Source organism: Ambystoma mexicanum, chromosome 12 (assembly GCF_040938575.1).
Source record: "Ambystoma mexicanum isolate Mex_15411 chromosome 12, UKY_AmexF1_1, whole genome shotgun sequence".
Taxonomy (NCBI): Eukaryota; Metazoa; Chordata; class Amphibia; order Caudata; family Ambystomatidae; genus Ambystoma; species Ambystoma mexicanum.
The window spans coordinates 1,036,772,960-1,036,797,372 of record NC_090936.1 but is presented as its reverse complement, the minus strand read 5'-3'; the positions used below and the strand labels follow the sequence as shown (position 1 = coordinate 1,036,797,372).

Sequence of the window (24,413 nt, the reverse complement as noted above, 5' to 3'; positions counted from 1 at the left end):
TATCCATGTGTATCCTTAATTGGACGACTGGCTCTTACGCAGCCCTTGTCCGTTGGCAGCATCGGGCATTCACCAGGGGGAACAACTGATGTGGCACCCCTCCCCACAATAGCTCAGCTTGGCGGCATGGTGCCTGAGTTCAAGTCTTTAGAGCATCTGAGTTTGTCTGCGGATAACATGGGCATTATCCAGGCAGCCAGGAAACCCTCGACCAGATCTCAATACAGGAGTAAATGGCTCAGGTTCTGTCATTGGTGTTTGGAGAAGAAGTTGGATCCGAGGGTGGCCACGATTGACACAGTGCTGTCCTTCGTGTCCTCCCTAGCAGAGTCAGGGGTTCATGTTCTGTCATGCAGGACTTATCTCTCAGCGGTTTCTGCTTACCTTTCTACAGACCTTTGTTCTTATTCTCTAACCCTGCCTCAGAGGCTGAAAGGGTTCTACACTGTCTTGATGTCCGAAGAGCTCTTAAGTTCTACCTGGACAGGACTTCTGAGCTTAGGAGTTCTTAACTTTTTGTGACCTTCGGTAACCCTCAGGCATCTAAGGCAACTATTTCTAGGTGGATCGCTGCCTGCATCACAGAGTATTTCACCGTCCTAGGGCTGAAACCTCCTAAGGGTATCCATGCACACCTGGTGCGGGGCAAGGCAGCCATGGTTGCTTTTCAGAAATGTCCCCTGGGAGTCCATCACTAGGGCAGCTACTTGGGCCTCCTCATCTGCTTTCTGTAAGCATTACTGTCTCGACATGAGCTCAATAGCTGTCGCTCAGTTTGGTCAGGCTGTGCTGAAGAACCTGTTTCAGTAAGGGGTATTTCCATCCACCCGTAGTTCCTGTAAGGAAAGCTTGGGAATCTCCCACAAGTATGGAGGAAAGGGGACGGGACGTAGGAGTATTACCAGGTTACTCACCGTAGTGACCACCTTACTCCTAGTCCATAGTCCCCTTTCCTCCATACGCCCGCCCGCCATCCCCTCTAATAAGGTTTCTCTGTTATTGCTAATGGGTCTTTGACCTGGCGATAGAAAAGGACTGATGGGCGATGCGCGGGGCGGAGCCACGGTGGGCGAGGTTACGGCCGCGTGCTGGGCCCCGCGCAGGAAAGAGAGGGACACAGTTTTGAAAAAATGTGGATGCTTTTTACAAAGTGCTCCGGTCCCGTCCCACAGGACGGAGCGATGTCCCACAAGTATGGAGGAATGGGGACTATGTACTAGGAGTAAGGTGGTCACTACGGTGAGTAACCTGGCAATTATTGGCCACATAAGTAGTTCTTGTTCTTAGCTCTTAGGGCAGGCTTTGCCTGTTTCCAACGCTATACTGGCGCAGCATATACCAGCCCATCATGTCTGGTGGCACACGAACCGCGCCCTCTGTATTGCATATGTACTGTTGGTACAAAGTGTTTCCCAGGTGGGCGCACCAGGGGGTCGAACAGTCCAATGAGTTGGTGGTATTCCTACCTTTAGAATTTGTTGTAATCAAGACTGTTTGTCCACTTGGTTTGCTATTGAATAGGCTTTCCATGAAGGTGCTGAGTTTGCAGATTTGTTTGAGAGGAATCTTGCCCCAAGTACATGCATGATTGCAGCCTTTAGCTTGCTGTGATTGCAGTCTCTCGAGAGGCCGTGGCGCTTGTGTGCAGTGATTAAGACGCCAAGGGATCTGTGATACACTGTCAAAGGAGGGATTGCTGCAGCTAATGCCTTGATCCGAGTACTCGATGCGCAAACGGAGAGGGTTAAACTGGCGTGTTTGATAGTTGAGGGGCTAGGATTTCCTGCCCAAGCCTGGGCGGCTGGTGAAGTGATGACACTTAGGGGTTTTTCATTGGCCCGCACAGAGCCACTGCCATGATTTACAGCAGAGCCTTATCTCAGCATGTTGGCGTTTTCAGAGATCGTGGCCAGGCGGAAAAAAATATTGTCATAACACACATTTCACACAATGAAAATCCCAAACAGGCGACTGCTTGTTAAATTCTTATCCACTTAATGCGCATTAATTTTTTATACCCATTGGCTTGTCGGAGAGGAAGGAAGCAATAATGAATTCAGTCAGCTAAGATGTATTGTCCTGGCGAGCTGGTGTGCAGGGAAGAGCGGAGACGCGAGCTCGTGATGTGCTCCGTGCACTTCCTGGGCCTTGGAGCAGGGTTGGCAGGCGTGGGAGGTTGAGGAGGGTGTAGGTCCATATCCAGATTAAGCCCTCCCGATGTCTAGATCCCTGGTGGCCGATTTCTAAGGACTCCATTTTTTGACCCTCAACATTGCATTTGCAAGTGGTGCACTAGAGTACCATAATGAATTAAAGCAGTTGTACTAAACTGCTCCCCTTGCACTTATTCTCAACCCAAATCGTGCTTAGCGTGGTTTGGCTGCTTTGAACGGTCTTATTGCCTGGATGCAAAAGCTGAAAGCAACCCAGTGACTTGACTATTGTTGACTGGCTCTGACCCGTGGTCGTCATCGTTTCCAATCATCTACCTGCTCACTAGTGGGCCTTTTTAAAAGTAAATCCACGTATTGTGTTTTTTGGGGCAATTTGAATAACATTCAAACTTTTATCACAGGCTTCACTTTAAAAATAAAATATCTTCTCGGCAGTAATTCTTTTATTTTATTTTGGCAACTAGGAAAACGCTTCCGGTCAAAAATGCAGTCGGAAACCTTTTTACAGGTTCCCTAAATAATAGCAGCATCCGTTCTGCTACACACCCCTACTGCTGCATCCCATGCAGCCTTCTTACAGCCTTTGCAGTGCCTGTAAAGGTAGCAAGCTAAGCAGATGCCAAAACTACATAAACCCGGAGAAACACATTACTCAGTTTCCATACATGCGAGTGAAAACTCCCCAGTGAATTCGTTGCAGCAATGCTTTTTATTGGCCTTGAAAAAGGGGAGGGAAAAGGGAAAGCCCATTTGGCAGTGGTGCAGTTTACTGGTTTTTATGATACGTGGGGGGTGGGGAGCGAGCAAATACCCCAAGAAAGGTGAAAATCAAGATACCAAAGGGGTGGGGTGGGGGGAGTGAAGATACCCTGGAACAGGGATGAAAGAGAACTACCCAGAGTGGGGAGCATGAGTGTGAATTCCTGGAGTGAAAGAACCAATCAAGAATTACTTTCTTAGGAACACTTGGCCATTATACCGGCACCTGAAGAACTTTCTAGACAGGGGAACCAGAGTAGGGGAAACCTGGATCACAAGCAGTCATCCATCTTTGCGTTGCTAAACCCTTCAGACCTATGTGCGTTCTTTTTTTCTAGGGCAAGTAGTAGGCTAGGATAGTATTTGGGCCAGTGACTTTTTTGATTCCTCCTGACAGTAGTACTGTTTCCTTGAACTTTCAGGTTTTAGAATAGGTAACCGACCTTCGGGAAAGTTTGTGTTTTTCTTTTAAACTGGCCAGTAGGACAGGCTAACTATAAGAAAAGAAATTAAAGACCCACGAACTAAAGCCACCAAAATGTAGATATCCTGTTAACCGTGGGCCTTAAAAATGGGTCTTGGAGAAGTTGTGCAAAAATATAGTAACTGTTTTGAACCCTTTCATATCAGCCTAAATTACCCAGTTTGAAATGACAATCTTGCAAAAATAATTGAATCAGACATAGATTAAAAATACAATTTTAAAGTTGCAAAACTGTAACTGTTTACCTGCTATTTGCGTTTCCCAGAATAATTACATGTAGTGCAGAACCCTTGATAGCAAGGCCTCTTTGTAATTGAAAGCTTCAGAGATCTGTTTGAGCAACGAGGAATCATTTCTTAAACATTTCGGCAATGGAGCTCAAAATGATCGTCCAAATTGTTACACTTGACCATACATACTATGCTCCTTTCTGGCTTTCTGGGCATTCAGTGGCTGCCAAAGACCTATAGTAATATTTGTTTTTATAAGTTTAAAGGGTTTTTTTCAGTGCAGCCCACTGATATATCCCCAGCCTTTACAACCCTACCTCGCAATACTGGGCAAAAAAAAAAAAAAAAAAAAAAAAAAAAAAAAATTGGCAGTGTTTCTTAAAACTGGAAATGTATTTCAATGACTCAAATTCAAACAAAAGTCTCCTGGTCGCCAGTGGTATCCTGGAAATGAATACAATGTTATGGACACAAGATACTAGGCATCACTAAACAGCCTCACATCATGCTGCAACTACGCAGACGACACATCTACAAAATCGATCACTCCTAGCATCTCTCAACAGCACATGATTGGCTAACGATTGGGAAATGGCACCTAGGCTCAGCGAACAGTGCTAACTGAACTGAAGATGTCAACAGCCCATCGCAATGCTCTCTCAGCCTTTTTCCACTATGCCCCACCAACTCACCCTACCGTCTTGCAGTCCACATCCGCCAGAGCACCAGGGGACCACTCAGTTGGTGATAGTGCGTGGTATAAATGTCCTTTAACATAACCTATTAAACATTTCTACAGCTTCTATGTAGACTGCACAATAAACTTTAATGATAACGTTTTAATATGAGGGTGGTGTGTTTAAAACTTTCAATTTTGCCCAGTATCAAGACAAGTATGGTATCTCAAAGTTACTTAAACAAACATTTAAGGCACACATTCAATTTGGCTCCCCTGTACAAGTATGACTTAATGAATGTATAGGCTACCTGCAGGTCATTCAATGTAGACCATGGCCAGCTTATTTTGGCTCCTACGGGCAGCGCTGAACTGGAAATAATTTAATGGGAACCCCTCTCCTCCTTGGTGGGGAGGTGGGCTGCGGTGGAAGTTTGGGTGGGGCCGAGGCCTCACATCAGGTCACGCAACCCGGTCATCTCTTCATAAAATCGAAGCCTGGCAATTTACATTAAAGTAAAGAGCATTATCAGAACATAATGCCCACAATTTCAAATTTGAAATATGTCTGATAGTGATTCAGCAAGAAAACCCTTTTGAGCAAGTAATGGATGGTTGGACTCTTTCCATTAGTCCCAATATTCACCATAACAAAACAAGTCTGCAAATTGCAAGACATGTATATGGACAGTTGGTAAACTGTATGTTAGGCTTTGGCTGTTTCAGCAGTCAGTCCCCCATGCAGTCATCTGAAGCACGGGCTCCGAGAGCTCGTTTTGCGGACGATAGCAAAAGCTAGGTCCAAAAGAAACTCACTACGGAACAATTGTCACAGATAAAGGACAATAGTGGCAAACCAAGACTGACCTAAAATCCCTTCTGCCCGAGTCATGTGCCATGGCAAGAGAGAATGATGAAGAGAAGTCTTCCTTGTATCTGACAAATTCAGGGAAAGGCACCCCATGTGCACCTTTATGCATTCAGAAAGACCAGCCACTTAAGGCATTAGATTAAAACATTAGAATAACCATGGGTCACCCCAGATAATTAGGGTAGTTCAGTTGCGCATCACTTCCTCTATAGTTAAGAAAACAAGCCTTGCGTCTATTTAGCAGCCAACCTCACAAAAAGCTGAGGCGTAGTTTATCCGAAGAAGTCCTGCAGAGTAACAAGAAATGTAATAGGTGCAACCAACGATTTCACTCTGATGATCCAATGGGGGGGGGGGAAGTTGACCTCTATGCTCGGAAGATGGTGGGCTGGTTATCACTGAGCAACAACCAGATCTGTGCTGAAGACCTACTTTTGAGGTGCTGTTGAGATTAACCAATGTTCTAACCAAACTACCCCACTCCTGCTCCTCCAACGTAAACCATGCCACTTTACACAACTATGGGCTAACCACACTACACATACACACCTAGCATTAATAAACTTTGCACTCAACAAACCTTCAGAGACCCTGGACCTAACCTCAGACGGAACTTACAAATGCATATAATCCATAAATCCATCCGCACCACACACAAACTAACACCAACACAACTCCTTCAAACACCTAACAAACAACGGCAACACTGGACACCCCCTTATGGACACAACAAGCTAGTGCACACGATTGTACTTCCACCCTACCGCATACGGCCTACACACCCAACACAAACACTAGTACACATCTGGATGCACTGAGTCTTAAAGCTGGGCCGAACAACCAACTCGCACACAAGCCAATGCACAGACACCAGTTTCTCCTGGTTTTGAACCTATCCTAGCCTCACTAGCACACCCCACCCTCTTTTCTTGCAGAGCCACGTAAGTGCCTGGATACTGCCACTGAGTGGTAGCAGTGTGTGGTATAAAACATAACATATCTGGGAGTTTCCCAGGCAGCCCTGGGACACAGAATAGCTCTGGCATCACTCTGGCAAGACTCGCTTTGACTGACCTCTGATCAATCTTGTTCCGGCTTTTATCCTACCTTGCCGACAGGTTTAAATTGGAAGCGTAATGTTCTCACGGATTATTACACTCTATATGTGCAACTTCCAGTGAACAGATAAATGTGACTGTGCTACTTTCAATCTATATGCATATGAAACTATCAATCTATGTATGCCTGCACAGCTTTTAATGTGGCGGTGTGTAGTTTTCACATTGCATGTGTTTTTGCGCTTCAGATATACTAGTTTCCTAGTAACATGTACAATGTTAAACTCACCTACCCTTCACACAAGAGTTTGCCTGTGCATTCAAAGATAAGGGACTGCAGGGGTGTAATACTTTAGACAATTCGCTCGTTTCTGTTGCACACACATCTAATGTTTGTCTAGGCCTTCCCTGGCTGCTTTAATGCATGATAACTCTTAGACAATAGTGTCATGAATACACTATAATCCACATGATTCGACACCAGTTTAAATCAAATTACTTGTTAAATGTTACTTAATTTTACAAAGGAAATTATGTAGTTAAGTGGCACCAGAATGCATTCAGTTTTAAATCCAATCTCGATACAAAATACATCTGGGTTTAAGGAAATTACATGTTTCATATTCAATGAAGAAAGGGAGACAGTGTATTGTGTTTAAAAGCACCACTGTGGCCCTGTATCAAATTGCATTCCCATGGGCTCCAGCCCTATATTCCCCATATTTTCCCTAGGCAATCCATAGGGACAATTTAGGACTTACATTTGGGGCTTTATTTAACTTTTTAAATGCAGCTTCTTATTTTGGAGAATCAACATGGCAACCCGTCAGTATGAAGTTACTCCCTCAGCAAGCATTTCTCAGCTGGCTGATGCAATCCAGTTCCCAGCATGGATGGCTCAGCCCTCTCTCATTGTGCTGGTCTCCAGTCGGAGGTCAAACACACAAATGATCTCAGCCCTGCTCAGCCATCTCCAGTTGTTTCCAAGATCCTTCCAGCTTCACCCCCCCCCCATCTTCAATAATAATAATCCAGCTTCTATGCGGATGCTTTTTATATATTGTCTAACTCCTCCCAGATCTTGTGACCGAGGTGTGGTTTCTACTAGCCTCATGACACGGAATGGGAGGGGTGAGTCCACTCATAATGGAAAATGGCATTTTTGTTTTTTCTATATAACTTTGAAATTGAATGTGCAAGCTTAAAAATGGCATAATCTGATTTTGTATGTCAGCACGCATGCTGACATGCATGAACGATCACGAGTTGTTTTCCCATTCATCTCCCAATCTTTGTAGCACCATTTGTGACTCTTTACATGGTTTGTTAGATATACTTTCTTGCATTTAGTGTTGTGTTAATCCGACCTTAGATCAAAGGTGTGATTTCTTTTTAAAGATTACTTTTGTGATTTAAAATGTGCACGCGTTACTGTTTGTGTTGCAAGTGTGGAGCTACTACCTTGTCCCTGCAGATAGCACTGTTGAAACATTGAAAATTGGCTCTTATCTTTTACTGATCTAGAAAATTCAAATGCTTGTAATTTTGAATGTAGTGATGTGTGGTTTGTCTTGTGACTTTAATTAGCTAGACACTGGTTCTAACCGGATTTAAGCAGTCTAATCTTTGGGCACAATCTCAAGTTTCCTTCATGATCATAATTGCCATGATTACATTCGTTTGTAAGGAGGGATTGAATTTGCTTTCTGTTTGAAGTTCTCCTTAGCAATAACAGGAATATGTCTGAGCCGGGTTCCCTGGAGCTTCCGATACACCAGACTTACTCAAATTGGAGTACATGCAATGTAAAAACATAATGGGACATTAAAAGAATTTTCAGTGGAATCATTTGCACTTTCATTTGAAACTAAAATTATGCTCAATACAATCATTGAAAATATATACAGTTTTCTATGTGACATATAACAGTTTATATTCTGTGCTTTGGACCCAGGGTATCACATATCGCTGCCCTCAAGTTCTGGACCTGTTCTTTTCCACATTTTTGAGTTCCCTTCATATTTTTCTGTGTGTTCTTGGATACTAATGAGGCAAAAGTTAGTGTGCAAATTCCAGTTGTGACTTTAAAGTATAAGCACATGTGTATTCCCCTACACCTTGCAATATTATATGGGTGCGCTCATCGCGGGAGCAAGCAATTTGCACAATCCAATAGAAAGCATACTTTGGTGAATGGCACCTCGCTCTCTTTCAGTAACTTTTACTTGATTCCCTTGAATTTTGGCCATTATTCTTTACTGTAACATTTCTGACAGACCATTGTTCTTGTTGTGATGTGTGTTCAGTGGGTTGAGCACCTTCTGTGGGTTGGCTTTGAATCCCAGCATTGCTTTTTATCCTTCTGAGGCGTTTTAAAAAAACAAAAAGGTAGATTTTTCGTTGTGGAAATTATACATGTCTGTCATTCTGAATTGCCCTTTATTCTGTCCATTCTCTCCCATAGGACACCCAGAAAGCAAAACAGTTCCTGCCATTTTTGCAGCGAGCGGGCCGCTCGGAGGCAGTAGTAGAGTATGTCTTTAGTGGCTCCAGACTCAAACTTTACATGCCAAAGGAGACCTGCCTCATCACATTCCTGCTTGCTGGTGAGTGGACAGCTGTGTGTGTGTGACTACAACCCAGTATTGTCGTATTGTGGTGAGATCTTGCTCTTTGTAAAAGTTCCCACAGGATATTTCTTTCATTAGCAAAACTGAAGGTAGTATTTGGTTCTGCTTTCACCATTACTTTACCTTAAGATATTTTAACATGGGATTTTAACAGAGCTTATATGGGGCATGAAATCGTGTTTTTGGGCAAATTGTATTGCCAACATTGGGAGGATATTTCCATGGGTATACTGGGAAACCATTATGCATTGCCATTTTGTATCTTTTTTTTATAAGAAAGTGACCATGCGTTGACTTTAATATATCAACTGTTATTTACCTACATTTTAACAACCTTTGTTTGAAGGCTTACTTTCTTGTTGCCATTAAATGTAGGATACTGACATGAAAGATTTAGGTGCCTAGAATGCCAAGGTACTGTTTCAGGGCTGAAATAGTTGTTTCAGAGATGTGCAACAATCAGAATACCTAATGCCATCCTTTCATCTGGTGACCTGCCGCACTGCGTGGCAAATCTCCACGGCGGATCTTTTAATTGGAATCCAAAGGATTTGCATGTGTATGCTTGCAGAAACTGCATCCGATGGCTAATGAGCTCTTGGAGCGGTACACGTGTGCAAAGAAAGATAAACTTTGCATGGGACTATAAACAAGTAATGATTTATCTTGGTCGGGTGAGCCTTCTGCTCAGACCTTAGAGGGGTGCTTATGAACTTCAAACATTTTGAAAAAGCTGGACAATTCATTTTATTTGACAGGGTGTTCTTTCTATCAGAAATGTCTTGCAATGTGAGTCATGACAGAGCGCAGAGAAAGTCATATGATAAAACGTCTTTATATAAAAGAATTGTTGGATTGAATGACATCTAGAATGGGTAGAGAAGGAACATAAACCTGGGGGTAGGGTGGTCGGATATCCTGGTTTTGCTGCAACTGTCCCTCAATTGATTCCTCTGTCCTAAGTTTTTTTCATTGGAAAAACCTCACACTGGTTTTGAGGAGAGGGTCCAGTGACCTTGCAGACTCCCATGACTGCAACAAGAGTATGAATCTGGCTCTGACCAAGAGGTAAAGCACAATGCTTCTTTACCAACAATTCAACATAATAGTTCTAATCCAAAGGAATGTAATCATTTTTTTTTTAAATGAACATTTAAGCCAGATCTTCGCGATCCCAAGGTGGGGCTCCTGGTGTTCGAACCACCAACTTTTCATTTAGAAGCTACATGAATTAACCAGTTGCTCCACATAGACTATTTTGGAAATGTTTTCATAGCCAGGCCTGGAATGTCAATCGGAGCACAATCTCCTTTGTGTTTAACCTGCTTTACAGTGAGCCAAATTAGCAGTTTATATCCAGGGGCTCATCCGTTTTCTGCCACCCCATAACCTTTCCTTCTACTTCTGGCAGACACTGTCAAGGTAGTCCTTCTTTTATGTTGGTGGGTTGTCCCGTTTTTTTTTTTTTTGAAAATCTGGTCACCATAAATAACGGGCGGGAGCCGGAAGACCTATTTAACATTGAGAGCCTAGTTCCAATATTGACGGATTTACAATTCTTTGTCGTCGACCTTCAATGGTTCAAGAGTTTCGATCGGATACAAATGATGGCAATTCTTGTCCAGTCTTCTGCTGACTTTGTAGGCAAATTATTACACTCAAAATCTCCCTTCTAAAGCTCTTGCTTAGGTTGCATTCCAAGTCCAGAGTGATTGCAATGCTCTGGTGGTTTCTCTGGCATTTCCAAGACTTTCCACCGGACACCTTTTTCTTTAAGTGCAACACTTTTTATGCCAAAAGGGACAGAGCAGATTTAAATGTTCAGAATTCAAAAACACTCTTCTAGCCAATGGATTTGAGGATATCTTGGGCAGCTTCCTGTGTATCAGACTTCTAGTACATGAAGGCCTTTGTGCTTCTCGCAATGTAGCCCTTATTGGGGTCGTACAGATTAGACACTTAAATTGTGTGGCTTGTGATTCTTTTAAAGAACCCAAACAAAAATGCGAAATAATTGCATAAATATTCATACAACAGAAGTGTTGAGTAGCTTGAAAACCACTGCATATGTAGTGTTTGTAAGATGGCTCTGTCAAGTGCATGTTTCCTGCCAATATCATTATGTTACATCAAGTAAAAGCGTGTATTAGCTACATACCTTTATAATCCAGCACCTAGGCATTACTGTTTCCTGGGACTTTGAGAATCCTTGCAGCTTCTATTAACTTGTTGATCTACCCTGCGTGTCATTTAAATGCAGATTTAGATATCCAGTATGCTCTGGATAGCAGGCGGGCTTAATAGGTATAACGGTTACATCTTTGTAACACATATTTTTCACTGCTGTTTTTTTACTGCATCGCTTTATAAATTATTTATTTTTTTCTGCAAAAGGGACAGGGTCAGGGGGTGATCTCATATTGCGTCACCCACACCTCCTCCCTACATTGTGCATACAAACATCTGCAGAAAAATGGGCACTACAAACAATTCTGCAGAGACTTCTCTGCAGTAAACAGACTGGCTACTGATGATCTCAGTACAGGTGGGTGAAGTGTTTCAGATACAAATTTAGTGGTGACCCATTTTTAGGGATACATTTCTAGAATCTGGCCTGGTTGACAGCGTTTAGGAGGCTCTCCTAGTTATAGTGAACAGTTGAACTCTGAGAGGTTAGCCAAACACAATCAAGGCAAGCGTGAAGAGTGAGTGGTCAATGCTATTCCCAGCCGTGTGAGTGGGGTGAGGGGTCCACAATGAATCCACACAGTGAAGCACACATTAATTCAATGTAGACGGGTAAGTACACACATTCTTTGTTCCACGCAAAAACCCACACTAGGAAATGAAACAAGCAGATGATATTGGACAATACTCCATTCTAAAACATTATACACAGTCACATTTAGGTTCTTAGAAATGCGTTCAATCACATACATCATAAAAAGAAGTTAAGTAGTGATGCAGTACAATGAAAACCAATTCACTAACTTTGTAAGTCCAATTCCTGTGATGTCTGGGGCCCTGTGCCCAAAAGTCCTAAAACCTCTTAGGAAAAAGGGCTGGTGTAGGAAGAGTTCTTGTGATGGTGAAATGTTGCCGAAGCTATTCAACAAAGATTTAGGCAGATCAAATTCTATTCTTATCTTTCAGATACAGACTTTTAGATCCGACGATCAAAAAACGATTGAATGTAATGACCAAAGTTCCTTTTAAGGTTTATTCTAAGGATAACGGAGGGAGGTAAATGCATTGCAATTACTTACCCCCCTGACTCCAATTTTCCCAGATGACTGGGTTGTTCGACTGTGGGTCACTGCAGGTAGGTTTTCCTGCCGTTGCTTCCAGCGAGAGGTGCCCAGGAGCAACGACATTTCCGGTCAGTTCCAGGAGTAGAGTGCAACCCTTTGCTAAGATGGAATTCAGAAGGCACCTGTGCAGACCTCTTCAAGACACTCCATAAAATGGGGGAAGGAGAGTTCCAGTGACTGCTACTGCACCAGGAGGACAGCAGGCGTCCTTCCAGTCATGTTTGAAGAACACCTTCCACAGCAGGATCCCTTGAAGCTGGGAGACTGAGATTCGGCAGGAAGGCGACTTGCATCACAAGCTGGTGAACACCAAACTGCTGGGGACTAACGTGGAATAGCGACAATTCTACTTAGGTAGCCACCTAGAGAGCTGGTCAGCACATGGGCCTTTTCAGATCAGGTAGTACAGCAGGGCTTCACCGGGCCCATGGACTGGTGAAACAAACTGGTATTGACACATTCTCGAGGATGCAGCCCCCCTTAACCTTCAGAAGCGTTCTGGGACCATCCAATGGGCTGACCAACTCTCTATTGGGGTCAGGATCTGCACCATTCAGCCAGCCGGCAGTGCACCCATCAGGGACCATTGTGGGTTTCACTCATGCCACACACCCAGACTTCCAGGCACCACGGATGTGGAGGTGGGTCCAGACAGTACCATTCCTTGCTGGGCCACCCACACAAGGCTTAAGCAGCCCACAAAGGCAGTAGCTTGCCCAGGCAAGTGCATGACCTTATATGGGATTTCCTGACCAGGGAAGGCGGAAAGAAGGCCAAACATGGCCAAAGAACAATCGAAAATCTTGTGGCAAGTCTATTACAGGGCACTAGCCATGGGTTAGTAGCCATACACAATGAACATGAATGTACGCACAAGAAACAATGCAAACATGGTGAAAAAGTTCATTGCTGCTACCAGACAGTCTTTTAGGCACATCAAAAGTAACAAAAAATCACAAGTATAAAAGACTAGGGTAATACAATAGTATTCCCACTGTACTGCATTGCAAGATGCTGGTTGCACTATTCAAATTTTACAGAAAAGGTAAAAAGACAAAAGGGAAAACGTTTCCCAGTACTGACAGTCTGAAGGACTGACCAGTTCTCCAGCATGGGGTCTGGCATGGATTCACATGCTCATGAATATTCCCCGTCGTCAGGCTGGGAATCCTCGGTAAAGAAAAAACCAGTATCAGTTTCGTTTCTGATCTGTCTTTCGTAGTAATAACCAATCACTGGTCTCTGCGTCATACTGACCACAGCCAATGACTGCCCTCTACCTAAGCACCGCCTCTGGCAGCCATCTTCAGATTTTTACCGCACGTTCATGTGTTGGGATCCTCGTGCTATTGCTCTCGAGCGTTAGTGCTATTTTTTCGCGCTTTTCACAAAAAACTTCGATTCTTTCGGTCAAAAGAGCCTCAAGCTCCACCGATCCTACATCCGATCAACGGGGACCCGTGTCGGATTCATCTGTGCCCCTCAAGGGTGAAGATTCGTCGAGCTACACTTCGGAGGACTCCAGAAGCTTCTCAGGCCCGGTCTCGGAGATGGCCCAGGAGAAGGGAAGCTCGACGCCCGGAAAGCTGTTCAGGGTCTGCCCTGGATGCCAGCTGCAGAACGTCTTCAAGGAGGACGAACACTCTTTCTGCCTTTACTGCCTTCATGAGGACAAGACGCACGTGGAGAAGGACTGTGCGTTTTGCGGCAACATGTCGGAACGGACCATGAAGGACCGCCATCAACGTCTCGCCAACTGGCTGGAGGGTAAGAGCCCGTCTGGCGAGAAGAAGAAGAAATCCGAGCGGTCTTCTAAGACCTTTGAGGGCGCCCCGGCGACGGGGGCCCAACATAAGGCCAAGCACCGCGAGTCCGCTGGCACCGGGAGCGCCGAACGGTCGGGCTCTACGGGCGCCAGGCAGGGCGCACCCTCCCCGGCACCATCAACCACGAGCCAACGCTCTGGGTCGGGTAAGAGGAAGGCCGAGCACCCGGCGAAGCTCCTGGAGAGGCCCCGGTCGAGCTTTAAGGCAGAGGAGGAGCGTGGCAGTGCCCCCTCCCTCAAGGATAAGGCGGTGAGCGCACCTAAGGTGGTGAAGGCCTTGATCCATCCGACCAAGCCCTCTATCGAAACGGTCGCGGCGGCCCTGGCTCAGCCTGTGGTGACTGCACCAGTGGTGGCGACCTCAGGGCCCAGAATCTCCCTGCCTCCTCGGAGGGAGTCTTCCTTTGTGCCCATCGATAGGACCCCCGTGAAACCCTCCGTGGGGAAGAAGAAGGGGGGGCAGGGCGTCGTCGTAGAGTCGGCCTCAACCTCAGAGGAGGAGCTGATCGAGGTCTTAAGCCACGGCCTAGGCGTGGAAGAAGGCCAGCCCGTCGGAATGGACCCCGACGCAGGTGACATCGTCGAGGATACCGACGGGGCCCCTGCTCGCCCGTCGGATTCCCCTCTGCCAGCGCCGCAAGACAACTCGGCGGCCATTTTGTTGGCCATACAGTCCTTATGCTCCGAGATAAGGACGAGGCTACCGTTACCGACGGAGGAACCTCTCCCGTCGGGGGATCCAGAACCGGGACCTTCTGGTGTTCCCCCTACCAAGAAAAGAAGGATCCATCCACCACCTCCTTTTCAACCGTCGCGCCCCTTCCAGCCCTCCTCCCCGTCCACCCGAGGGGATGATACGGGGACTGACACGGCAGCGACGGGTACGGACGACGAGGCATACGACGAGGATTTTCCGTCGTCGCCTCCCACCAGGGCCTCTCCGCCCGACGAGATCGGATCTTTCCACTCCATGATCTCCAGGGCTTCCGAGCTTTTCCAACTCTGCCCTGAGAAGAAGAAAAAGGAAGGCTTCCTTTATCAGCGGCGCGAGGCCAAGAGGAAGACGGTCCTCGCAGTGCCTCTGTTGGACGACATTTGGGATGAGGGCCTTTCCCTCCTCAAGAACCCTTCCACGACGCCAGCTAGAAGAGACCGGTACGAGAAAAAGTACCGGGTCCCGGACACGGCCCCCCTATGCCTCCGGGCGCAGCCTACCCCGGACTCCGTCGTCTCCGCGGCAGCCAGGAAGAAAGCGGGGGGGGGGGTGCGGCCTCCACATCGACTTCCCCGCCGGACGGCGAGGGAAAGAAATTGGATACTATGGGACGTAGAGTCATCTCGTTGGCAGCGACGACGATTAAAGCGGCCAACGCCTTGGCTATCGTGGCCCGCTACGACAGGGAGCTCTGGTACAAGATAGCTCCCCTGCTGGATTTTCTGCCGGACGACAAGAGGGCGGAGGCCCTGGAGATCCTGCAGGAAGGTGAGGTGGCCTCGGACCACGCCATCACCGTGGCGACGGACATCGCCGACACTGGGTTCCGCCAGCTGGGCAACAGCGTTTGCCTTCGACGTCGTGGATGGCTCAAAGCTACGGACTTCCGGCAGGACGTCCAGACCAGAGTCCTGGACATGCCCTTCGACGGGAACAACCTGTTTGGGAAGACAGTGGACGATTCCCTTCAGGCCATCAAGGCGGATACTGAGACGGCCCGGGCCCTTGGAGTCCTGCAACGACGGACGCCCTTTCGGAGCGGCGGAGGCAAGGGCGCCTCCAAAGGTTCCGGCGGCGGTTTCGCTTCCTACCGTCAAGCGGCCCGCTCGTCGTCGCAAGAGGCCTACAGAGGACGAGGCAAGTCTAGCGGACCCCGCCGTCGTCGCCAAGGAGGTCAAGGCGGCAAGGCCGCGTCCAAGCAGGATTGAACCGGCCGTGGGGTCGGGCCCCCACCGAAGCACCCCGGTGGGAGGCCGGCTGGCGGGCTTCGTCAGCGTGTGGGAGTCCATCTCCACCGACCGTTGGGTGCTGGACGCCCTGGCCCGGGGCCACGCGCTCGAGTTTCAAAGAAGGTGCCCGCGCGTCCCCCCCGTGGCCAGGAAAGAACTTCACGTCCCTCAACTTCTCCTGGAGGTAAAGGCGATGCTCAGAAAGGGCGCCATCGAACTCGTCCCAAAGAGGCTTCGGGGCTCCGGAGTCTACTCGAGATACTTCCTCGTGAGGAAGAAGACGGGAGGATGGCGCCCCATCCTAGACCTGCGACGTCTGAACAAGTTCATCAAGGCGCAGAAGTTCCGGATGGTCACCCTCCAGCACGTCCTGGGTCAGCTGGAGAAAGGAGACTTCCTATCGTCGTTGGATTTGGAGGATGCCTACTTCCACATTCCCATCCTAAAGGGGCACCGCAAATTCCTCAGATTCGTGGTCCAAGGGCGTCATTACCAGTTCAAAGCCCTTCCCTTCGGACTACGGTCGGCACCCAGGGTATTCACAAAGTGCCTCGCACCGGTGGCGGCGCAGCTGCGCCGCGAGGGGATTCACGTCTACCCCTACCTGGACGACTGGCTCATCCGCGCCAAGACGAGGGAGCTCGCCGTGGTCCACACGGCAAGGACCGTCCAACTCCTCACGGACCTGGGATTCTCCGTGAACTACGCCAAATCCCACCTGGTGCCCGCGCAAGTCGGACTGTTTCTGGGAGCGAGGCTCGACACAGTGTCCCTTCTGGCCTCCCCGTCGGAGGAGAGGACCAGGACCATCTTGGGCAAGGTGCAACGGATGTTGGTGGCCGACGCGGCCAAAGTGAGGTCCATCAAGTCCCTCCTCGGGATGATGTCTTCCTGCATCTACCTCATTCCCATGTGCAGGGTCCGGATGCGCCCGTTGCAAGAATTCCTGGATGCGCGCTGGATCCAGACGACGGGCAGCTTCGAGGAAAGGATCAAGCTCGACGAGAGTTTCCGACGAGCGATACGGTGGTGGGGCACCCGCGCGCATCTGACGGCGGGCATGGACTTCCAGACCCCAGCCCACCAGGAGACTGTGACCACGGATGCCTCCCTGGAAGGGTGGGGAGCGCACACCGAAAATCTGCACGCAAGGGGACTCTGGCTCCCGACGGAGAAGTCCCTGCATATCAACGTCCTGGAGCTCCATGCAGTGTTTTGGGCCCTCAGGTCCTTCCTTCCGTCCCTCAAGGGCAAGGTGGTGAGGATCTTCACCGACAACACCACCACCATGTTTTACATCAGGAAACAGGGCGGAACCAGGTCCCCAGCGCTGTCCAAGGAGGCGCAGGACCTGTGGCATTGGGCCGTCGCCCAAGGGATTTTTCTGGTGCCGTTTCATCTGGCAGGGATAAAAAACACCATCGCCGACTCACTCAGCAGGGAGCTGCGCTCGTGCCACGAGTGGGAACTACGGCAGGATCTGGTGGATCGCCTCTTCCGACGGTGGGGCACACCCCAGATCGACCTGTTCGCGACGGCGACGAACACCAAGTGCCGGAGGTTCGCCAGCAGGTTTCCCCAGACGAGGAGCATGGGCGATGCTTTCTCGTTCCCCTGGGAGGGCCTGTTCCTCTACGCGTTCCCTCCCTTGCCTCTGCTAATCCGGCTCGTCAACCAGCTCAAGAGGTCACGGTGCAGGATGATCCTCGTCGCACCTGCGTGGCCGAGGCAGATATGGTTCCCGGACCTTCTGGACTTTTCAGCGTCCCCGCCGATCAAGCTGCCGGCGGATGCGGATCTACTCTCCAGGGAAGGAGGCGCCATCCTCCACCACGACCCGAAGTCGCTGAACTTGCAGGCCTGGCTCCTGCAGCGCTAGAGTTTGGAGGATACGACATACCGGCCGATTGCAGAGAGGTTCTTGCAAAGGCCAGGGCGTCCTCGACTCTTAAATGCTACGGACACAAATGGAAGAGGTTCTCTGTCTGGTGCCACGCACAGAAGATTAACCCTCTACGGATTACGGCTCCCCAAGTACTGCCGTACCTGCTGACGCTGGCCAAAGCTGGTCTGGCACACGCGTCCATTAAGATTCATCTTGCTGCGATCTCCCGATACACCAGAACCACGGGGCGGACGTCCTTGTGGTCTCATCGTCTGGTGAAAGAGTTCATGAAGGGACTGTTCAGATCGTTCCCGCCGGTGAAGGCTCCGGCCCCGGCGTGGGAGCTCAACGTGGTGCTGACCAAGCTCATGGGACCTCCGTTCGAGCCTCTGCACTCGGCCCCGTTGAAGTTTCTATCGTGGAAAACAGCTTTTCTTGTGGCCATCACCTCCGCACGACGAGTGGGAGAGATCCAGGCCCTTTCCTGCAAGGCCCCGTACTTGACTTTCCACGACACGAGGGTAGTGCTCAGGACGCACCCCTCCTTCATGCCCAAGGTACCGTCGGACTTCCATCTCAACGAACCCTTGGTGTTACCTGTGTTCTTCCCGTCGCCTTCGTCGCCGGCTGAGAGGACTTTGCACTCGCTGGATGTAGCTAGAGCGCTGAAGTTCTACGTGGACCGCACGAAGGGTTTTCGGAAGACGTCACAACTCTTTGTGAACTTTGGACCTGTCAATCAGGGGAAGGCTCTCTCGAAGGCTTCCATCTCCAGATGGCTCTCCGGCTGTATCATGCGCTGTCACCGGTTGGCAAACCGACCGCTGCCTGGCCGTCCGAGAGCCCGTTCCACCAGAGCGATCGCAGCTACCACGGCGTTCCTATCTGGTGTGCCCCTGCTGGACATATGCAGGGCTGCTACGTGGAGGTCGACGCACACCTTCACGAAATTCTACTGCGTCGACCGGGATTCCAGGGAGGAGTCCAGGGTCGGCCAAGCAGTGCTGCGCAACCTGTTCGCCTGAGGTGAGCCTGGTGAGGAGGTAAGATGCTTAATGTTGAGTTGATGTGATGCTTAATGTTGAGCCTTTGCCACCTCCCGTGGTTGTGCATGTGTGTACTGCTATGTATTCTTTATTCATGAGCATGTGAATCCATGCCAGACCCCATGCTGGAGAAGGAACAAGTTACTTACCTGTAACTGTTGTTCTCCAGCATGGGTCTGGCATGGATTCACATGCGAACCCTCCCGCCTACCCCTCTGCGGCTCTTCACTTGGTCATACTGCCACTTCACGTGCTTCCAAATCTGAAGATGGCTGCCAGAGGCGGTGCTTAGGTAGAGGGCAGTCATTGGCTGTGGTCAGTATGACGCAGAGACCAGTGATTGGTTATTACTACGAAAGACAGATCAGAAACGAAACTGATACTGGTTTTTTCTTTACCGAGGATTCCCAGCCTGACGACGGGGAATATTCATGAGCATGTGAATCCATGCCAGTCCCATGCTGGAGAACAACAGTTACAGGTAAGTAACTTGTTCCTTGCCCTCACAACTAAAGCTATACAATATGTAGGGCTGTATTTGGCTTTTCCTAATGTGCATTCAATTTCATCAACTTGTAGTTCATGCTTGTTTTTCGGCTAAATTCAATAGTGCTTATTATGAGATTTCCTTTTGTTCATCAAATGCTTCTGAACGGGTTTTCAGAACTGTACATCATTCACTTTCCACTTGTGCAGTATTTTAATCTGTTTTCCTCACTTTTCTCTTCTCTTTGCAGTTTGTTCGGTATTCAATAAATCTTGTGGCATTTCAAAAAGTACTTAGCAGTTTGCTTGGAATTCAGTATTCTTCCCCTAAGATTTCAAACCCCACTCTTAGGTGTTTTACCTGAATCGCTACTTGCAAATGTCCGATTCCTGCCCCGTGAGCGCTCCATTAAGAGTGATCCCTCGATGACACTCACTGGTACTCAGCTGCTCCTCCGGACATCTCAGCAGTTTTCTCCGACTTCCACTTCTGTGTTTGCGTCGGAAGCGCCAGCAAGCAGCACTCGCTATCTGGGAAACCTTGCTGCAGCGGTCCATGGCGTTTGGAAGTCTTTTGTGTTCCCCCGCTCTAGCTGGGAACATGCGGCTCAGGTAGTTGCTGGAGCTCTGGTCCTGTCGCGGCACCTTTCACCACCTGTCAACACTCTGCATCCTCTGCCGGCCCTGCTCAAACCTGCTCTTCACCTCTCGGCTACCACTGTCTCATCAGGCAGGTTCCCCCTTCTCTCACAGTCTACCATTTGATGCACCTGTGACCTTTAAATTGGTCGCTCCTGCAAGTCTTTTGCCTGACCACAATTCTAGTAATTAACGGGACATGCCTGACTTTCCATAGTCCTAATCCTTGTTTCCCTACCATTGTGGTAAAACTTCCTGGAAGTGTGCTTTACGCCCTGGTTGCTTCTTCCTCATCCCTGTTGTAAAGGTATGTGAATGTGGGATAGTAGATGTGTAGGGAAGGCAAAGAGACTGAATGACGGGGGGGGGGTATTACTCCTAGTTGTTTACTCCCTGTTGTGGCATAGATTTGAGGTGTCTTGGACTTAACATGAGGATATTGAGGTGTGTTTAGCTTGCCCATTTAAAGAGAGGTCCTTTGAGGTTAGGGGTGTCACGGTATATGACGGTACGATAACTTTCTTTCCAAATGACGGTATATCATGGTTATCGCGGTATAGCAGGTGGAGTTAACTAATCTTAACAAATATTTTCTAAAAGGTCATAAATTGACAGATTTATCATCACAAACAAAACCAGGCACCCAGGGCCAGAATTGGGCTTTTCAACATACTTTCCACTCAAATGCCTTGCTTCCACCAAACACACGTGTGGAGAGGGGGGGTGGTCCTGCTGCAACTGGCAAAGCAAACTGAATAGCTTTTCTTAAGTGGTCATTTAGGCTTTTTGCTCCCCCACTGTCTACTGGTGAAGATGAACATGTTGCCATCTTGATAACCTGCATGCCGCAGATCAATGGAGGCTGATGGTAGTATACGCTTGTGCACATACACACGCACTCTCTCTTTACGTTACAGCCTTTAGTTTACTTGCGGGCCAGAAGGTGTTCAGTAATCACGGACATGTTACCCTTTGGTATGGCAGCAGGGAATACCGACAGATCAGTGAATTTCGCAGTGTGACTTATTATATGTAAATTCAATGATAGAACCAGGGAAATCCTCTGTTGCCATATGTTTAGAGAACATTATCCATTATAAATATATAAACCCCAAAACCGCCACCCCAAAGTAAACCCTTTTCCTTCTTGGCACTGTATATATTCTTCCTTTTGCTAACATATTGATTTTGTGTCAAGCATGTGTTTATGGAATAGCATTAAAAACTGCTCTAACAAACTACTTGGCAGACGGCACATCCAACAGTGAAAGACCAAGACTGCGCAGCACTTGCTTACTGCAGCCTCTCCAAATCGGATTGAAAAGCACACTTAACGGTATGAACGGTATAACGGTATAACGGTATAAACAATGTGATGGTTATTATTGTTCAATTAAGTGGTTCACGGTAGTATTAACGGTATACCGTTACATCCCTATTTGAGGTGTTTGGTTTCTAGATCTTTTATAAGGGTGTTTCGAAGGGTCATTCCGAAGGAAGGCAAGGGGGTCAGTCGATAGTACCCTATGAAAGCTCTGGGACCGACGATTCATCATGAAAAATGAATTGTCAATACCATGTCTCATCTAAGGACCGCCCCTCCTCCATTCCTCAAATCTCCTCAAACCAGATGAACCTCCCACATGTATCAACCCCCAGGGTCGGGATTAAAAAGAAATGACCTTTCCTTGGCCACCTGAGCAGCGGATGGTGTTGATAAGACGCAAGGACGCCCAAAGGTTTCTCACACAGTGTAAGAATGGGCTGAAGTACCACGGGAACTCTCTGGGTGCTTTGTCCAGAGTTGTAATGGGGCACAACTTGGCCTGCCTCACTAGTCCTAACTTTCTCACGTAATGCTTCATGTTGCTCTATTTCTGTGTCCCGCCCTAAAATGGTTAGCTGGGAGAGCATGTTTGTGGTTTGAATATTTTAAGCCTGCTGGCCTTCTGCGGACCACTTTTTGCCCATATATACCGACCTAATGTTTTGTACCTAACCCGTGCGTGTGTGTACTTTGTAGTTCTAAGTTGCTTGCGTGCTTTTTTTTGGTGGGTCGCTTAGATGCTGTAAGCGAGGTGCAGGTCTCCATTTGTGCTTGGTTTGTATTGCTTAGAAATGTTGTCCATTGTATAATGAAGGGCCTGTCCCCAAATCCAGAATTTTCACAGTTCTCCAGCGATGTCGTCTTTGCTGGACTGATTCTGTCCAACACCCTGTTCGTGTGCAGAATGTTGGATCCAGTGATATTTGATGTACAATCAAACCAGAGCCTGGCCATCCAAATGCTTTTCGTGTTACCAGGCTCGCCTGTGTTGTCAAAACTTTAATAGTCTATCATCGTAAATGTTGATTGGCTATAAAAAAGGGTTTGCATTCTGGACAATGGCTCTGTTTCCTTCGCGCAAGGACTGTAGAAGTATGTATTTAAAGTCCTGCTGATGGACACACAAAGGCTTCCTGTCCAGGTTGGCTTTGGACCTGAATCTGTTCTTTTATTGTATGGTTTTTTATTTTTCTTCTTTCCTGTGCACAAGGGATTTTCACGCCAGTGTCTCCAGCAATCATGCTGCCCTTTTTTTTCTTCTTGTGAATGTCCCAAGTCGACATGCGCTCAATAAATTGTTAGCGAAGAAAATGGCTGGTTGTGGCAGTGAGAGTGCAGAGGCTAGCTGCTTCATCCGCTGTCTAGTCTTGTCGAAGCTATGGCAGCGAGTGAAGTTGATGATAGTAGGGCCGCTTGTTCTGCCCTCCAGATGTACTTGAAATGGTGCCCAGTAATCGGACATGACGGCAGCTCAGTTGTATAAAGAATGCTAGATTTAGACTGCAGAGCTGCTGCCTAAGCATTCCAATTTCAGTCCTACAAAAAACTCTTGCTTTCCGCTGAGACATGCAGAAACACTTGCCATTTGTGCTATGTCAACTGCTGGTTGCTTGCGTGCTTTGTCAGTTTACATAGTTTGTGTGCCTTTGAGATGTTGCCAACCGACCACCTTACAGTCTACATAACACACTTCATGTATTATTCTAGGATCTATTTATAGAGCACAAACACTTGCTATTCCCGGCACAGCTGTTTGTTCGTTGGCAAGTGCAGCGAGACGCCCTCCCATAGCTTCAAACTTTCCCACAGATTGTTGAGATTTCCTTTTGGTGATGTAAGTAAGTTATCAGGAGCTGCTGATCTGAGATTGCTTGGATTCCAGGGGTAACACTGTTGGAGGTGAACCGGGTCAGATCTTTGATTGGCTTTTGGTGTTCAGAATCTTTTTCCTGGATATATGTTGAATGTGACTGATGTTTCGTCTGGACTTGGGAAGTAGATTTGGTTCTTGATCTAGGGTTTACTGATGAATTTCCCAGTGGATCGTTTCCAGAAGCCAATCTCCCATCAAATGCATATCCAGTAGTCCAGGCGTGATATGACCCTCTTCGGCACCAAGGCGTTCCTGCTCAGAACCCTAGTACTTGTACGGGGAGAATGTGTTTGGTTAATCAAGGTTGTCAGAGTCCCAATGGCATATGTGCGTTCATTCAGTTTAAATTTAATGTCATGGCAACTCTGGCCCAGGCTAATCGTATTCAGAAACGGGTGCTCTGCAAGAAGTGTTTTTTTGGCCACAAGCATCCAACAGGCCACCACTTCATATGTCTTCGTATGCTACTGGCTGGCTTCCTTTGATGGTGCTGCCCATGTTGGCATGCACGCCTGCAGTTTACTTGAACACTTGCAGTTTCTTTGGGGACACATTCTGCTGTTGGCGTTTCCTGGATTTTGGCGGTGTGCCTGGCATTCTCCGCATTTAGGAACAGCTTCCCGACTGGAGCATAAAAGCAAACTGGAACCAATCCAGCCTGGTAAGTGTACTAGTCTGCCTGCATATTTTGTAAAACTTTGGCAAACCCATACGCACGCACCCTTTGTATTCTGAGTTACACATTAGAACACCCACCCTCTTGTTTCTCTGGTCGTTGGAGGTTGCAGTGGGAAACTGAACAAGTAAGGTGGGAAACCTCAATGTTGCTGGAGGTTAGACCCTCCACTTCTTAATTCTCATAAAAAAAAACTAAGAGCTTAGATCTGGACTTGCTGCTCTAGATGAGGTCTGCTTTTCCGGGCTATTTCAAATGCTCAAGGGGACACATTTCCCTTTTCTCTACTGCTGTAATATGGATTAGTTCTGCTGTCGTTGAGTTTGTACGGTATAACTGCACGTTACTGAAAGGCCACCCAATGGACATGAGTGGCCCAGCCAACTGTACCGCAAATGTAATGCAGCGCTCCGTGTATCTTCAGACATTGTAACGTTACAGTGAGTCCAGTCTAGAGCACAAGGAGTCTGGGACCTCGACTGCCGTGCCATGGCCCTCAATTGGCCGCTTATTGAGACG

At 47.8% G+C, this 24,413-nt stretch overlaps 1 protein-coding gene across 1 annotated transcript in view; it reads left to right on the top strand.

Annotated features, from left to right (window-relative positions):
• SND1 (staphylococcal nuclease and tudor domain containing 1) overlaps positions 1-24,413 on the top strand; it is a 2,477,133-nt gene that overhangs the window by 1,182,860 nt on the left and 1,269,860 nt on the right. The window contains exon 15 of the mRNA XM_069629563.1: positions 8,717-8,858. Coding sequence (XP_069485664.1) covers positions 8,717-8,858 — 142 coding nt within the window. The remainder of the gene's footprint in view (positions 1-8,716; positions 8,859-24,413) is intronic.